Genomic DNA, 18,029 nt, shown 5'->3' on the forward strand with positions numbered 1-18,029 from the left:
TAATGTTTTCATTTATCATAGAATTTTTCTTTTGTAATACTGCAAAAATAACTTTTTGAAAATTATATACAGTAACTGTTAAAGTTATGAGGTGATTTGTAAAATATCCAAATTAAAAAAAACTCGCAATTGACCGGAAGTGCTAGGTATTTAGACATGATCCGTGAACCCCCCGTTGTTTTGTATCAAGAAAATGCAATGGCCGCCATCTTCGAGTCTTGTGAATGTTTTGGTCGTAGTTTCAGACTTTAAGGCCTTTTTCGTATGTGCTATGCAATTACTTGATGAAAACGGTTTCGCTGTATCATAGGTGTTATTGTTTCGTTTACGTACAGGTTAGTACTAATTTTATGAAGTATTTTCTCAGAAAGTGTTTACATCTGGATTTCATAGCATAACCATTGTAATGTTTCCAACTTTACACTAAAATAAGAATTTTCTTTTTCATGTTCCTTGTTCTTTAAGAAAATCTTTAATATTTAATTCAGTATAGTTTTAGTTCGAATGTTATTAATACTCGAACCTCATTCTAGCATGTACTTATATTTTGCACTTCTTTGTTGCTAAGCGGAATTAGTTAGCGTAATAAGATAACTAATATGACTATTTCTACATAGTTTCCATTGATTTTCATTGCAATTTTCAGTTTTAGGTTAGTGTTTACTTTTTTGATGTTTAGAGACATTTCAGTTTTCGTACCACAATAATGGCGGCAGTGAATTTTAACCTATCTATTTATTTGTCTTTCGCTAGGCGTTCCATCGACTCTATTGCGTTTTATTTTTGTGTTATTCTTTATATTTTCCCGTAGGAAACGAAATAAAGAGACTTTCGACAATTTTCTGGAACAATGACCTCGACAGTCTTATAGTATTTGTGGACTAAAAATATTTTGCTATGAACGTAAAGATGTTCAGCCCACTTTATTGTGAGGATAACGAAGACGTGAGGGTAAAAAGACGATTTTCGATTGCAGTCACATAAATAAGTTCGGAGGCCCAGGGGCTCTCCGACGCGTCATCTGGGGCTCGACCCAAGATGGTATTCACAGCATGTCTGCTACATCAGAATATGAATCTACGGCCCGGCAAGTAAGTACCATCTGCTTTACCATAGTTTTCATTGCTTTTTTCTATTTGACCTTCAGGGAGTTTTCATATAACTTCAACCTGTAATACTTACTTTTTGTTAATGTTATCATATAATTTAATCCTTTTACAGTCATCACATTTTCACTTATTACATGAGCTACTATAATGCAGCTATAAGTTACATGAAATAAAGATTTTACAAATGAAATTGTGTTTATTATATTGTACCTTCTTTAGTCTTTATTTTTCTATTAATGCGGCTAAATTTTGGTGAGTAGTGTGTTAATTATTTTGTATTAAATATGTGTGTGCTCCTAAAGTGTAACATTATCAAAACTTGGCTGAATGAGGGCAATTTGATAGTGTTCCCAATTCCATTTAATATTAATTTAGTACCAACTACAGTCATTGTATGATAATATGTTCATTGAATATAGAGCGCTGTTTATATTTTATGTTATAAATAAATTTGAAATAAAAAAATAGATGTAAACACTAATTAATGATGAAATCATTTGTTATAGGATTACGGGCCGACCACCTCCAGTGAAAATATGTATGAGCATGTTTTGGAACACAAATTAACAGATAACATGAATGTATCAAGCATTAGAACTCCAGTTTTAAGGCCGGTACCTCTATCACCTTTAGAAGGTGATCCTGAACCCGATTCAACAAATCCAGAGAGTATTATCCAATCTATACACAAAGTAGATAAAGAAGTAGATTTTCGTATTAATGATAAACATTGTGATACCGAAATGTCTGTCGATTCTTTGTCCAGAATTGTGAGAATAGAAGAAACTACCCTAGATAATGTGGGCCGCATTGCATACCCCATATTACAAGAAACCGAGGATTCTGGAGATGCAAATTATGTAGAAAATGCTACTACATTAATCCAGGCCCCATTGAACACAGCAATCATGCAGAATGTTACCAAACTCCCACAGAACTTTACAATTAATGTAGATGCCGCAGTAGGCAATATAACTGCAATACAGAATGTCGCACAAGATGCCTCGGGCAGCCAAACCTTGTGGTTACCCACTATTCTCACAACCAGTGCCCCTCCGGATATTAAGAATGATGATGAAAGGCCTCCTGGTGTATCTCAAATAATAATTACCAGTGAAAGTTATGTTAATGACACAAATCAGGCAGGCAGAAGAACTAATATTATTGAAACTAATTATATTGGCCGACCTAAGGCATCAAAAGTTCAGATTTTGAGTAATATTTCTCTTCCAAAGAGTCCTACTTTTGCTCAGCAATTTATATCACAAGATAAGGAGTTCACAACTCCTGTTTATGGAACTCAGAATCATGTTTATAAGTTGAGTGCTAATGTTGTTACACAGAAACATTTAAACAGTTCTGTGTTGAACATAAAGTCTCCCAAAAGCCAGTCCCTTATTGGTTGTTCTTCACTATCACCTACTATAATAAATAATAGTCCTATTAAGAATGTCTCTTATAGCCATACATATACTAAGAGCACAAATTTGAATAAGGCAATAAACAAAGTTAATAATGGTGCTAATTTAAATACTATGGTGGCAGCCTCTACTGGCAATACGCAGTGCCATATTTTATCTCGTGTTGTCTCCGGGCCAAATAAAATGTCTGTGCACTCTGGAAGAAAATCTGTAAATACAATAAAAAGTTCCAAGAGCACAAATCAAGGGTCCGGTCAAAAGGAATCCAGAGCTATTAAAATAATACAACAGGCTGGATCATCTCATAAAACAGAAGGAAAATCGTGGCCCTTGGCCAGTGTGACTTATAAGAACCAACAGAATATTGGTGTGTTGGAAACAAGCCCCTCAAAGATTATTCAAAAAGTTGGAAGTCCCGCACCTAAAAGTCAATCGCTATCATTTCAGAAGGTTTCAAAAAGTGATCGTTTAGTACTCCAATCACCTTGTGGTCCCGTGTTGCTTTCCACTGCTCCATTAAATATAAATCTTCCTAAAGGTCCACACTATGTCCAGTCGGGGTCGACACCAAATCTTCGGTATGTCCAGACTTATGCACCATCAGATAACCAACTATCTACTGTGACTCAAGTCTCAGCAAATCAGCAACTTACAGAGCAGATTTTGCAGTCACTGTCTCAGCCTAAACTTGTATTGCATCAAAGTCCTACTGTCAACCATACAATAATCCCACCACCAATAATTGAAGAACCAGCAGAAATAAAACCATTAAATCAAAAACGAATTGTATTGTAAGTAAACATTGTTATGTTACTTGTTTTGTAAAACACAACGGTTTGTTTAATGTTTTTTTGTTCTTTTCAGTGGTGACAAGTCAACATTAACAACAGCAGATGATATAGTTGGAATGGAAGAGAGGCCTAATTTGTCAGAAGAACTCCGTAGATATTCTTATCAAGCCTTGGCATTTATCATGTTGGATCATACATACTCTTTGCCAGCACAGAAACAGCCAGCGGTTTCCACTCCTCCTCCACCTGTCACAACATCAGCACCAGCGGTTGTGTCTCCAGCTCCGATCACGACACCAATGAGCCCATTGAAAAGAAATTCTCCTGTGATAATGTCAACGGCAGCATTTGATGTGCCACCGGCAACAGTTCCAGCTAGTGTAGCTGTTATTCAACCTCCTGTGACATCAGTGCAGACCGGAGTACTTGCATTTAAGTCGACTCCATCTGTAACAACCCAAGATGACGATGCTGCCTCGGTTATATCTTCCATAGATGGGGACCGAGCTCAAGGTCCCCGAGGAGGCAGTGACACAGAAACGGCTCCCGAAGGAGAGGAGGAGGGACAAACGCGATGCATTTGTGACTTCACTCATGACGATGGCTACATGATATGCTGCGATAGATGTGGGGAATGGCAGCACGTTGATTGCATGGGTATAGATAGACAAAACATACCTGATGCTTACATGTGCGAGGTGTGCCAGCCGCGCCCCATAGATAGACGTCACGCTCGTGCCATACAGCTGAGGAAGAGGGAGGAATTGAGCGCTCTCGCCGGCTCCGACTCGGACTCCTCGGAGACGCCGCACCTCGCCGGCCAGCGACGGAAGAGGCTACTTACCGTCACTACATATACGAACACGAGCGGCTCATGTGTTACCACATACAACTCTAATGTACCAGTTCTGCCACCATTGCCTCAGCCAACTTTAGCATTACCAAAACGCGGTCCAAAAAGACCCAAGAAAGCCGAAATGGTACGAAAAGGTGCTAAAAGAAAACTCGCCGAAAAGAGAGTTAAACGTAAGAAAGACATGTTAAATCGAACAAAATATAACAGCGGTCTTGCAAACCAATCACACTGGCAGGATTCCTACGAAGCTGCCATGACAAATCACTATAGTCCCGAACTAAGAGCTAAGATCATGAAATACAGCAGCAAGCTCGGTAGCTCCCAAAGCATGGCGTCGGCAATAACTGCGCATTTATGTACCACTGTCCCGCACGCAGGCGGTAAAATACTGATCGCCACAAAGGATCTCAAAGAAAACACTCCAGTAATAGAATTACGCGGCAAATATATGTTATCAAACCAACACAGGCCGCAACTACAGAACACCGCACGAGCCGGAAGCCAAAAACCTGGACCCTTCGTATTCTTCTACAGACTACCAAAAGATAACACTCAGATATGTATTGATACCAGAACATATGGAAATGAAGCCAGATTTGTTAGACGTTCGTGCAAACCTAATGCCGAGCTTCAACATTGTATCATAAAGGGTGCCCTACACGTCTACTTAGTGACCATTGGTGTCGTCCAATCCAACACGGAAATAACTGTCGGTCACGACACTAACGGCAGCAAACAACCTTGTGCATGTGGCAATCCAAAACACTGCAAAGTTAATGGATTGAATCCTATAGTTACCAGAAAGAGTATTGATTATCCTCAGAGAGAAAAACGAAGCAGAAACAGATGTTACAGTTCCTCGTCACCTGTCTCTCCTCCACTTCTCCAGATGCCGACAACGCCGGTCAAAGAGAGTCCGCCGCCGTTCATGCAAATAAAAAACGAAAATAGATCACCTATAAAACACGAATTTTCACCGATGTCACCGATCAAAACCACCCTCAATCTTAGCTTCGACGAGCCCATTAAAACTGAACCATTCGAAGATATAAAATCAGAAATAGATTTAATGGCCAAGGAGGAAATGAAACCGGAGCTTGATGAACCAGATTATGTCGATTCTGATCTAAAACATGAGCAGATTCAACCTGAAGATTTAATACCTGATATTAAACCGGTTGTAGAGGAAGCGCCATTACCACCATCCCCGATTCTGCCACCGCCAATCCTACCACCACCAGTCTTATCACCGCCAATCCTACAACCACCAGTCCTACAACCACAAGTCCTACCACCTCCAGTCCTACTACCGCCAGTTCTACCAGCGCCAACCCCACTGCCATCAGTCCTACCACCGCCAGTCCTACTGCCACCACCACAACAAGCGCCACCACCCTCACCGCCGCCTGCACCTCCTGTAGCCATCAAAGAGGAACCCATGGAAATCATTAAAGAGGAAGCCAGCATTAAAATAGACAAAATATTACCAAAAGAAGTTAAAGAAGAAATAATGGAAGTTAAAAAACCTAAGGAAGTACCTAAAGTCGAAGACGAAAAGCCTGTCATTAAAGAAGAAAGAAAAGAAGTTGTCGCAAAGTCCGCCTGTCACGACAGGTCTGCCCGCTCCAGTAGGACCACATGCACCAATCAGGATTCTTTGGATGACAAAACTGATGACTCCCAGGACAAACTTCCCGTGTCTACCAGTCAAAAGGATAAAAAGAAAATGGTAAGTATTTGAAATCCTAAAATAATATTTAAAATATATGCGTGTATTTAACAAAACTTTATGTTGCAGACTCGCGAGGAACGAAAAATGGAAGCCATAATGAAAGCTTTTGAACGTATGGAAAAAGCGGAACAACGGAAACAGGAGGTGAAAGAACGCCAGAAAAGAAGAGAATCTGATCCACATCCCAACAGCATGGACAGAGATGAAGAAGAGGAACTTCATGTCAATACTAAAAAACGAAAAAGGTTGGTACACACTATAGTAATTAATTATTTGCAGAAGATTTTGCTTATTTATGACACAATTAATGTACTCTTTTTGTATAAAGACGTAAGGGTCGTGCCAGAACAACATCGCAATCGAATAGACGTCGTCTTAACTCTGCGGACAGTGATATGGTGACGTCAGGGGATGAAGCACAACCCCTCTCCCCTCCACCGAGAGCCGCGCCCGCAGTGGACCTGCCACATCCCACCACAGAAGAACGACCACATGAAGTTATTAATGAGGTATCATCTTATTTGCTTAAAGTCTGTTTTGCTGTCTTAAAAAGTCTAACTGTGTATATAAATTCATAATTTCTTTTTTTTCTTAGGATATTGGCCTAAGCTCGGCATGTCTTCTAGTGGAAGCAGCCGTCGGTTCAGTCGAGTCTGCGTTCAAATTGCCTAAAACTAAGAAAACGATGGCCACAGAATGGATAGGACGGTCTCCGGAACGTACTCCATCTCCATATCATTCACCGTACAGACCAGCTCTGGTATCCGCACCGTCGCTGGAGAGCTTGGTTAGAGTCGCCTCGACTATGATAGGAGACCTCAGTGGACAGGATATGGAGCATGAAGAGGAACCTTCGGCCATCTCACCGCCAAGAACACCAGGACGGGAACGCAATAGACCACCGAAGAAAGCCAAAAGAATTACCCGCAGCACTCCAACCGAACCAGTGGAAGTGGTCCCCGCAGCATTGCCACAGCACAGTGCTAAGAAACGTTGGCTGAGACAAGCCATCAGTGAAGAAAGCGACTCCCCTGTTATAGGTATGTATTCTTATTAATTTGGCTATTAAATTAAATGTAATGTTTCCTTTGTTATATAATCTATGATAAACTCAGAACCATTTGTTGCAGAATCACCTCCTAACGAAATGGTAACACCGCTGAAGAAAAGAAGAGTCGCAAGAGAATCATTAGGTTGTGAAACTAATCCTATTATCCATGTAAGTATATTATAATTTTTAAATCTCAAACTTGTGACATTATCTTTATATCTATTTTTAATAAATTATATTTTATTCCCAGTGCATGGAGGAGACATCTCCATATATGGCTTCCGAAGATTCCCCCGTCAAAGACGATCCCCAATCTATCACAAGAACACAGTACAAACGAAATATAATGGAGTGTATGTACAGCAGAGACAGGACTCGCTCCGACAGCGGACAGGGCTCTGATGACCAATGCAATATGGATCATGATGTTTTGAATGTCAACATTAAAGTACCACATGATACAGAAAATATAAGAAGGATAATAGGCGTTCCTACACCGGAAGAAGAAATAACACCACAATTTACCAAACCTGAGGACATAAATACCAATAATAACAACCTAGAAATGGAGGAGAGCAATTACAACAAAGTTGTCCCCATGGAGATAGATACAACGATCATCACACAAGCAAAGATTCAAGAATCAAATGATAACAGTATTAGTGAACTGAAGGGAATAGAGAGCCCCAACGACAAAGTTCACAGCTCACAGTCTGCGGACACGAGCGGCAACTCGTCCCCGCAGCGCGACGAGATGGACGATATACAGAAGAAAATACATTCATTCCACACAGAGAACATACTCATACTCAAGAGTAGGAATAAGAAACCACCAAAGGAGAAACGGAAGAAGGTCAACCTTAATTTTGACCTGAACATGGTGGACGATCAGATCAGTATTCAGCTGCGGACAGAAAACGACACCAACTCAAAATCTTGCGAAGTGAACGGCGACCTGCACGATGACCACAGCAACTCCATTCACGACGACGTGAAGATCCACGTGTCTCCGGAGAACATACCGCTGCCGCCCGTCGAGACCATACCTCTGCCGGCCTCCGACAACATCCTCGTGCCCGCGCCGGAGAATATACCGCTCCCCGAGGAGCCCAGCCCCATGCCCCTGGTCGCCCCGCCGGAGACCATCCCGCTGCCCGAGGAGCCCATGACACTGTCGACTGGTACGGCCAACATCAGCAATGCAAAGTTATCACCAGTTGTCAGCAAGCCGGAAGAAAAGGAGGTCGTTTTGCCGGAAAGACCTTCCGTCCTGGACTCGACCGTGCCGTTCTCGACGCGGTTCAGCTCGACGGGACTCTTCTCCGGCATCTTCAGCAACCTATCGAACTCGTTCAAATTGGACAGTCCCATCAACGAGAACATACCAAATATGTCTATCATAAAGAGTGCAATAGATAGGACTACAAGTTTAGACAATAGTTTATTCGATAAGGACCCGATCGCACCGGTGGACGAATTGAAAAGTGTTCAGGAGATATTGACTCGTGTGAATAATATGGACTCTAACAATAGTGTGTTGTTATCGGGAGTGCTGAAGAGCTCCAACAAGAGCGCGGCGGCGTCGCCCTCGCCCTCGCCTTCGCCCAAACCCGGCAAGCCGTACGGCGCCGGCGCCCGCAACGACCCGCGCCTCAACCCGCCGCCTGCTGACAAACCCAAGCCCGTCCGCAGGAAGGTGAGTCTCACTCTCTCTCTCTCTGTATAACGTACAAAATCTTATAAACACCTGAATTAGTTTCACTTTCATACATTTTTGAATACAGCCTAAATAATAATATCAGCTTAAATGCAAATTGAGATGTGCAAATGCCGTGTAAAATGTAAATTTTTATTAACCGCGCAATAAATGTAAACAAGCCAGTGTAAAGGTCAAGGTCGGCTTGCGACGACATTTGTTAATCTCAAATGTTGTGCCATTTCAACTTTTAATTAAATATGAATAGAAAATTGTACAAAAAATTTTTGATATAGTTACACTATAGTTGTTAATGAAAATTATAGCAGTTAATTTTTCATCTACATCCCTTAAAACCTGTGACTTGTAATTTGATGTGTTATTTTTGGTATCCTTTCCTCATTACTTACTACCTTTGAAATTGATCAATTATTGTACCTACAATAGAAGTGCTTTTCTGTATTTTCTATTTTATACATCACACTGAAGACTGGAGACTTATAAAATGGACGGAATTATAAATATTTGTTAGCATAACTTTATATACCGTAGCAAAGATAAATCTTATTACAATTTAAATACTCAAAAGTTAACATATTCATAAACTTAATTTGCATGGTAAGTTAACTATGTATTTATAAAAATAAGCAGTTTTTTTTATCGCAGAAATTATTTAACCTTATTGGAATACATTTGTGAGATTTAACATATACATCATGTTGTGACTAGCTCTCTATAACGGAATACCGCAAGCGGCACAAGTGCACGGCGAGTGGGGGTGGGGGTGGAGGTTCTCCCGCGGGCGGGGAGGGCGCGGAGGGGGGTGAGGGTGGGGGCGAGTGGTCGTCGGAGTCGTCTGGCGGCGCCTCTCTGTCCCCTCAGCGTCTGGACGCCGCCGCCGCAGCCGCCGTCGATGACCTCGAGCAGCGCCTGCACAGGGACCTCAGCACCGCGCACACGCCCAAAGGTACACTATATACACACACACACGCTTACGTCATCGACCCCTTGTTGTCTCTTTTTAGTACGCACTTGAAAACTTGATATGTCTGTCCTTATTTCCTTCTTAAACATAATATTATTCGTACACGCCATCGTACGTATAGGCAAAGTTTCAAGTGTCAATCTGAACGTCTGTAGCGAGCCTAATTCCTTATCAAGACTCAAATCTTTTGTATTGTTTTATCTCTTAAGAGTTTTTAGTCTTTAAGTAAAGTTATATTACGCTTTGACAACAAATTTTAGCAAATAATTTTGTGTCAAAAGTGTGTTTAAGTTTTAAGTCATTGGTCCTGTGATCACCCGTGTTTTATTGAGATATCTAGTTTTATTGATGTGGTTCAATTAGTTTTAATATTATAAAATTTCTATGAATAACAAGAACAAGGTTATTTACGATACGATATCGTTTTATTGATAAAAGTTCATGCTGTTATCGGCTCGCGAATAACTGCTGTATTGGGCCACTGTACATGAAAATAAATAACCTACTTGTTTCTTATAATGTTATATTGTGTAATCTAGAAATTAGATTATATAAAAATAGTGTCTGAATTTTACAGAATAGTAAAAAGATTTTCGAGATAACTATTTTTGTTAAAAATAAATTAAATTTTGAATTTAGTTTTCTTAAACAATTTAAGCTAAGCGAATGCTATTTTATTTATACTTATATTTTTAAAATGAAACGCGTTTAATTCTGTCCCCTTTGTAAATGTAAAGTGTCGTAACAAATAAATCGTCCAATATTTTCCTTTCGCTGTCTGTCGGCGCCGTGGCTTAGTTGGTTAAAGCGCCTGTCTAGTAAACAGGAGATCGCGAGTTCGAATCTCGCCGGGGCCTTAGTGAGATTATTTATTTTTAGTTTTTTTTATGTTAAAATTTTTAAGTCGTCTTTGTAAGAGTAAATCTTTATTGTCTACATAGCCAAATTGACCGATTTAAAATAAAAATAAATATTTATTAATCTTATTTCAATGTATTTATACAATATATTATTTATATATTATATAACTGGGATGGCAGAGGATGCAAAGATAAGCGTCGTGCATAATATTTATGCGAAATGTCAGAGATATCGAGAGGGCCGCGCGACCTGACATAAATCTGTCGGCTGGCCACTTGTCTGGCTAGATTACATGTACGCCCTTCAAGGGAAAAAATTAACTAAAAACCTTGTTTTTGAACTTCATTATGAGTCGCAACAAACATTCCTGTAATATGCTTCGGTTTGTCAAATAAAATTTCATGTTTTTCACACTGAGAACAGACTAAACTTACTAATTCCCTGTTTTAAAACTTCGGTAAAAATTTTGTGTAATCCAAACGATTTGAAAACAAACGTAAATCTTGAAATGTAAAGGATAGTGTAAATAATTGCGTAGCGTTTAGTAATGCGTGTTTGTTTAACTAATTGGCTGGAGCGCGTTATGTTGGTACAGGAATAGAGCTGGCAAATCGCCAGCCACGTAGCCGCATCGCCGCGTTGTTGTAACCACTTGTGAATGCTTATATCGTTGATTATTACAAGAGTAAAAAGCATATATACATAATAACTTTAAATACAAGGATCAAAAACCTTTTTACATTAGCCTATTCTAAAACTTGTCATATAATATGTTACAAATGCAGTTTAACTTGTATTATAGTTGATTTAGTTGAATAAAGTGAACAGCATTTTGACGTAACTGAATTACAGTAAATGTACATAAATATACATATACTAGCTGTCGCCCGCGACTCCGTCCGCGTGCAGTAAAATAAATAAATGGGGGGGGGGGTATGAAAAATAGATGTCCGATTCTCAGACCTACTGAATATGCTCACAAAATTTCATAAGAATCGGTCTAGCCGTTTCGGAGGACTTTAACCACAAACATCGCGACACGAGAATATTATATATTAGATTATGTACATGCAATTATATCCTTGCTGATAGTTTTATCGTATTTTATCAAATGCTCATATCATTGATATGAAAGATATACAATTTAACCAAACCTTTTAATGATATATTCAATGACAATGGTCTATTTGCATATAGTAATTAATTTATAAGCAAGTAAGAATCTTACTAAAATGTAACTATTTGTTATCGTTCCGAATACAATTTAGTGCAATGTAAACATGTATTTTTTTCATATAAGAATTCTATAATGTGCAGTATTTAAGTACTATGCCAATTCCTTAATTTGTCCTTGGCTTACGGCATGATGTGTCGACAGGGTTTTGCATCCGACAGTATTTAGGTTAGCGTGTGTCGGATTATCTCATTGCTATGGCATCCGGTGATTAGCGCATTTATGACTGACGACTCAAGAATATGCTCTAGAACTCTAGAGGTATAGACCTTCTGACTTATAGTTAATATAACTTCACAATATCCTTACAAAGAGATATAGTCGGGGTCGGATAGACTACATACATATATGAGAAGAGATACATCTCTTAGAAGATAGGTGTAACTTTAAGATGTTAAAAGTTTATACAAATTACTGAAGTCTCATTTTTTTTTACTAAAGCAGCTGCTAACATATCTGCATTTGAGTTTGTTGCCGTCAAAAATAAACAGTTTGCAAACACAATAGAAAATGTAGTTAGAGTCGTGACAATCATTAAATAAAAGTTATCTGTGTAGCAATTGAACAGTTCTGGAAGCCGGCCAATTTAAATTGTACGCCTCCGCTCTCAGTTATTGTACCAATATAGAATGTACCAACATAATTACTGATACATAGCCTCGTCAGCGATGTCATACAACTCATGTAAATTATTACTGCCATTTGTATGATTCATTAAAAACTTAACAATATGTAAATTTATTCCTATTTCGTAACAAACTTTAAATATAATTCGCTCTTTGATATTAAAGCAATAAGATTGTGACTTTAAAACAATGAAACAGTCAATTTTGTCTAGACAAATAACCAAATTAGAGGCTCGGAGCCTACCCCAAGTTAGGAGTAATTAGGCCATAGTCAACCACACTGGCTCATTGCAGGTTGACTTCGCACATTCTTTGAATTTGTTCTCAGATATGTGCAGCATCACGATGCTTTCCTTCACCGTAAGAACGTCGAATGAATGTACAATATGTAAATCTAAATTCAAAAAACACATCTTAATTAATGCGATAACGAAAATAAGGTATATTGTATAATTACAGGGGTATTTGACGCACAGCCGACGGCCTCGGAACGTCAACGTGAGAATCTGAGCTCGCGACTGCGGCGGGAGTTTGGTCTGGCGTTGCCTGACGATGACGACGCGAGGGACACGCACGCCCATGTTGCCCACGTCGCCCACCCCGCGGTACCTGCCCACGCCCCACTCGGCGCCCACGCCCCACTCGGCGCCCACGCCCCACTCGGCGCCCACGCCCCACTCGGCGCCCACGCCCCACTCGGCGCCCACCCCGCGCACGGTAAGAACACGCAAACGTACATACTTAGTACAAATACTTACTAATATTATAAATGCAAACGTAACTGTCTGTATGTGTCGCTTTCATGTCAGAACTACTGTACAGCTTTAAATGAAGTTTTAGTCTAGAGCCTGAGAAAGGACAGAAAGGAAAATTCTCGTGTTACAATGTTAGTAACAATATCCTTACGAAATGACTTGATCGATTTTTATAAAATTTTATTTCCATATTCATTATATGTAAGTCTTTTTTTTAATGCGCGCGGACAGAGTCGTGGGCGACAGCTAGTATAAATATTGTGCCTGTTTTGAAATACCAAATTCCTCGTGCTCATACTTGATACGCTCGTCATACAATTGCACTCTGACAGTTATTGTCTAATGATTATTTATTACCCGTTTTACTACACATGATTATGACCACAACTCAACGACGTAACATATAACATGCAACATATAAAATCTATATATGTATATATATATATATATATATATATATATATATATATATAAAATAACGTTGCTTACTTATAAAGCGGATAAGGATTTTTTTTATGTGATGTCTTGAGTCTCGTTATTTGAGAGGAATCTTTTTTCGTATAAAGGCAGATATAGTATACTAAATAATTAACCAGTTTATTTATTAATATGATAGGTACATACTTTATTTTTTTTTATTAACAATAAAAAACATCGTTGTTAAAGACGTAGTTTGTCCTTTTGAAATATTTAGCGGGTTTATATTCGAAATGAATACCTTTTGCGCAGTTAAACTTGTTAAAATATTTATTTTAACTTGACCTTGTTGTATGTTGAATAGAATTAATTGTAAACACAGAAACACGTTCATTATGTTTATATGAATATTATTCAATTAATCTCTTATGTTTTGTTCGTATTCTTGAACCATTTTTGTATATCTGGATATAAGTTTATATAATTTTATTGTTTTTAATCTTAATGTATATTAAAATTGTTATTTCTCATACACATATCATATTAGATAAAGTAAATATTCTGCAACTTTGAATTTATGATGTATTAGTTGTTCGCCCGCGACTCTGTCGGCTAGGAATTAGGAAAAAACGTAATAAGTAGTAGCCTATTTATTCTTCCAGATTATGTTCTAGATCTATGCCAAATTTCATCGAGATTCGTAGAGTTGTTTTGGAGATACCTTCAAACAAACATCCATCTATACATTTGCATTTGTAATATGTATTAAGATGTACTATTCGCCTGCAATAACATGGTACTCGTGTAGTGACGTGTGTGACATGTTGCCTACAGATGTGACAAGTTCTCGGCGCAGTGACAGATAGTGTCAGGCGGCGGTCTCCCGCTGGAAATATAAACAATACATATATTTGTAAATCTCAGCCATGTCTGTATGTAACGATATAGTTATATATCTTTTATATGAACTGAAAGTGTACGAAGCAATCTGTGTATATATTTCACCTTACATTACTTTTAATATTTCTATATAATTCACGGTTTTTCTGCAAGTACAAATTGTTTTTTTTTTTTTTATTTCTCCTGTGTACATATTGTATATAGGCGAGTCTAGATAAGGTTATATAAAGTACGTATGTATGATGGTATATAATGTTTGTTTTTATATATGTTATTCGTATGTATTTTTATGAACCTATTTATTAAGGGGGTTTGTCGGCTCTGGAGTTTTGTACGCATAATGCATAAGTAAATTATAGTTGTTTTTTTTTTTTCGTTTTACCCTCCCTTTTTGTATGGTAGGTTGCCGTAGATAAATAGGTATCTAGGTAATGTAGTGTTAGACTCAGATTTAAGGTTATTAAGAACTATAATTTAAGGGTGTTTTTTTTTTGAAACTGTGTTAATATTGTAAGGGGTCGTTTGAACATCACATGTGTCGGGCAGCTGGTTGCCTTTTTTATTGTCCCACCCTCAGACACGTGTCGGATATATCACAAAATGCAGATATAAATCACAACGTGATATACTGACTGTGATACATATCACATTGTAGATTAAAAATTGCATAAATGTATTTTGTTTTTAAAGCATTTTTGTATGTTTATTACATAAACTAGTTTTATAATATATATGTGATTTTGAAGAGCAATGAAATTCTGTCATTTTTTTTATTGCTTTCTCTTAACTCTTGTATGCCATAGTAATGTGAACTTTATTCGTATAGCAATAAGAGCGGAGTTAGCGCACATCATCATTTTATTTAGGAAATGCAACATTTTGAAACTAAACACAACATACTTTCTGTTCGTCATTTTGCAAAATATTCTATTTGTTATTTGGTGTAATTTTCATTTAAATTATAAAATTTTTAGGATTAGCTTATGGAAAATATTTTCGAATGCGGCCTAATTTGTTACAGTACAGATAGTGATGTGAAGATATAAATATATCGATATCGATTCAATGAATTTTTTATTGAATTTCAATAAACATGTATGGATTAATTTCTTCTATTTCTATGGTATTTGTGAATCATTTACGTATCAGAATTGAAGGTTAATAATATTGTCTTTGATTTATCCCGTTTTCAAATTAAACTATAATTTGATTCACGTATCACGATCACGTATACTATTTTTACTACTTAAAAAAATATATTCTGCATTATTTTGTCGTAAAGTACACGTGTTTGATTTGTAATGTACTTTGAAATGTTGGTATAAAATGATAGAAAGGTAGTTGAACTACCCTCCCAGTGAGAGTCCATCCGCTTTGCTCAAGATGGCCTGGAGTTGGCAAAGGTTCGTGCCATTTTGTTATATAATTCGCCTTTTAATTTCAAATATAGCTTTTGATTGAATGTTAATAAAAATCTCATTCAAACAACAAAATAAAAAATTAAGATTCTGGTTCTGATTTCTAAATGTATGTGATTTTTAAACTGTTGAATTTAATTTGTAAAGATTTAGTAGAATTTTTAAAAAATCTATAGTTTTGTAACAAGAAAAAAAAAGCTAATTTTGCAAAAAAAAAATTGAACGCCTCGTCGTTCCTTTTGGCGCGCTTTATGAGACTGAAAAAATGTTGTTGAAAAATGTCGATATCGATAAATGTAAGATTTCCTTCCGGCGTACGACACTAGTGCTATATGTAACAGTTTTACCCAGTTTGTAGCGACACAGTGTAGGAAAGTTGTGGGCCTGTTTGACCGCCTAATTTTTTTTTTATAAATTTATAAACAGGCGGAGAGCAATGGCGGTGGTGAGTATATATTTCATATATTTCATGAGAATATTGTAAATGGAAAGTTTGTAATTTGCCTCGTCTGAGATGAACTGATGAAGTTCAGAATAACTCGATGTTTTATTTGGTCGTAAAGAACACTGCGGTGTTAAAGTTGCTTATTTCAAGGCAATTTTAATTATTTTAATTAAGGTTTTTGTTTATACTCTGTGTGTGATTGAATAATGTGTGTTTGAGATATTAAATGTTTATTTTATTATATGAGATAAATTGTCGATTAATTTTCACTTAGGATGTTTATTTTAAATGCCTTCTTAATTCTACTTAAAATGTATGCATAATCATAACAAATTAGATTTTAGTCAAACCGTTGCAATAAAAAAACGCCTAAAGGCAATTTGTATATATTTTTATAACACACTGATAATTAAGCCGCATTTTTATTTAATTTCATACTTATATGTGATTTTATATGTAAAGGAGACATTTTTTTTTGGTTGCGTTATGTCCTTCGTACACTAGATTACGTAAATCTTCGAAATACATCGATTTAAATCACTAAACGACTTAATACAATGACATAGTACACAACATGCGTCGTCGACATTTCTATCTGTCACTATCACAGTCGCTCGCAACCTGTTTGTTAAGATCGTCGTAAGAAAGTTGCTGCAATTTTCAAGATGGCGGAACAAATATATACAATTGATATACAGTCAAAACCGTTTATAGCGACATCGTTTAGAACAACATACCGGTTAAATTGACCAAAATCAAAGGTCCTGGCTGAATGTTATTACATATCTTTCCTATTAATACCTGTCACCGGTTGTTACAACTATCGGTTTTTACGACTCAATATGAGTAGTCCCTTCGATGTCGTTATAACAGATTTTGACTGTATATGTCTATGTCTGTACTGACCTAGACAAAGACAGATATTAGTTTCGAAGTTATACGTCGCCTTGTGTACGAGAGATGTTTGAGCGCATTTGATGACGTCATCTGTACATCCACCAATATGGTTGTTGAATACATTGTAAATTTATTTATGCTTACGTCTATTTCTTAAAGCGCATTTTGTCACAAACTAACAAAACAACGAAGACGGTTTTTTTTTTATTATCTTTTCCGTTGGTAGATGTGGATTTTTAATCTGTGGCCGACATGATGCGCTTTGAGACGGTCTGTGTAGAAATTAGAAGAAATCTTTGTGATAAAAAAATGAAAATAACTTGTTTAATATCATTCTGTAGGGAAATGTGATGTAAATATATTTGATAGTATATCTTGTAAGTAAAGGCTACATATATTTTGTTAAAAAAAAAGTGAAGGACGCACCGTATTATTATAATTTGCTTTAAATACGTTCATGATCGGGCTGGAGTCTTTCCCCTGCCTTCTCTCTGTCCTGTCCCCTCCCCCGCAGCCCCCGCGTTGTTTCATTTTGTGAGGTATTCGATGTAACGATGGAATATTTTGCAATTTATTAATTTTTATTTGTCTTTAAGTGAATTCGTAATATAGTAGAATTGTATATTATCCAGATGTTAAATATTATTTCTGTCTTAAAGTTTGAGGTAAGCATGTAAAATTTAAAAATAACAATATAGAATAAAAGATGTTATTATAATTAATTACATAAAAGTTTGTTTTGAATTTCGCCTTTCCTTTCATTTTCCATCTATGAATAAAAAAAATGTCTTCTCCGTAGTTCAATATTCTGATGATAAATTTTCTCCGAGCATTT

At 37.2% G+C, this 18,029-nt stretch overlaps 1 protein-coding gene and 1 non-coding gene across 4 annotated transcripts; both read left to right on the forward strand.

Annotated features, from left to right (window-relative positions):
• Positions 1-180: 180 nt before the first annotated feature.
• On the forward strand, positions 181-15,389 carry LOC106709819. 3 transcript variants are annotated; one of them, XM_014501703.2, is made up of 12 exons: positions 181-335; positions 812-1,091; positions 1,616-3,321; positions 3,395-5,906; positions 5,976-6,154; positions 6,238-6,418; positions 6,505-6,949; positions 7,025-7,128; positions 7,211-8,656; positions 9,386-9,623; positions 12,822-13,079; positions 14,369-15,389. In XM_014501703.2, the coding sequence occupies exons 2-12, from the start codon at positions 1,053-1,055 to the stop codon at positions 14,398-14,400; spliced, it is 7,140 nt and encodes a 2,379-aa protein (XP_014357189.2). In that variant the 5' UTR covers positions 181-335; positions 812-1,052; the 3' UTR covers positions 14,401-15,389. The 3 variants fall into 3 exon arrangements, with proteins under 3 accessions (XP_014357189.2, XP_045534422.1, XP_045534423.1); XM_045678466.1 differs by having other exon boundaries at positions 977-1,091; XM_045678467.1 differs by having other exon boundaries at positions 977-1,091; positions 7,040-7,128.
• On the forward strand, positions 10,425-10,498 carry Trnat-agu. The gene has a single exon. It is a non-coding gene; the product is annotated as a tRNA-Thr (tRNA).
• Positions 15,390-18,029: the final 2,640 nt, after the last annotated feature.

This window comes from Papilio machaon, chromosome 6 (genome assembly GCF_912999745.1).
Source record: "Papilio machaon chromosome 6, ilPapMach1.1, whole genome shotgun sequence".
NCBI classification, from domain to species: Eukaryota; Metazoa; Arthropoda; class Insecta; order Lepidoptera; family Papilionidae; genus Papilio; species Papilio machaon.

Bases quoted from the DNA above. Each gene is read 5' to 3' on its own strand.
- LOC106709819 (XM_014501703.2), top strand. From the start codon at position 1,053: ATGTCTGCTACATCAGAATATGAATCTACGGCCCGGCAA. The intron at 6,419-6,504 runs GTATCATCTTAT...TTTTTTTCTTAG, and splicing joins CACATGAAGTTATTAATGAG to GATATTGGCCTAAGCTCGGC. The intron at 13,080-14,368 runs GTAAGAACACGC...TGTTGCCTACAG, and splicing joins CGGCGCCCACCCCGCGCACG to ATGTGACAAGTTCTCGGCGC.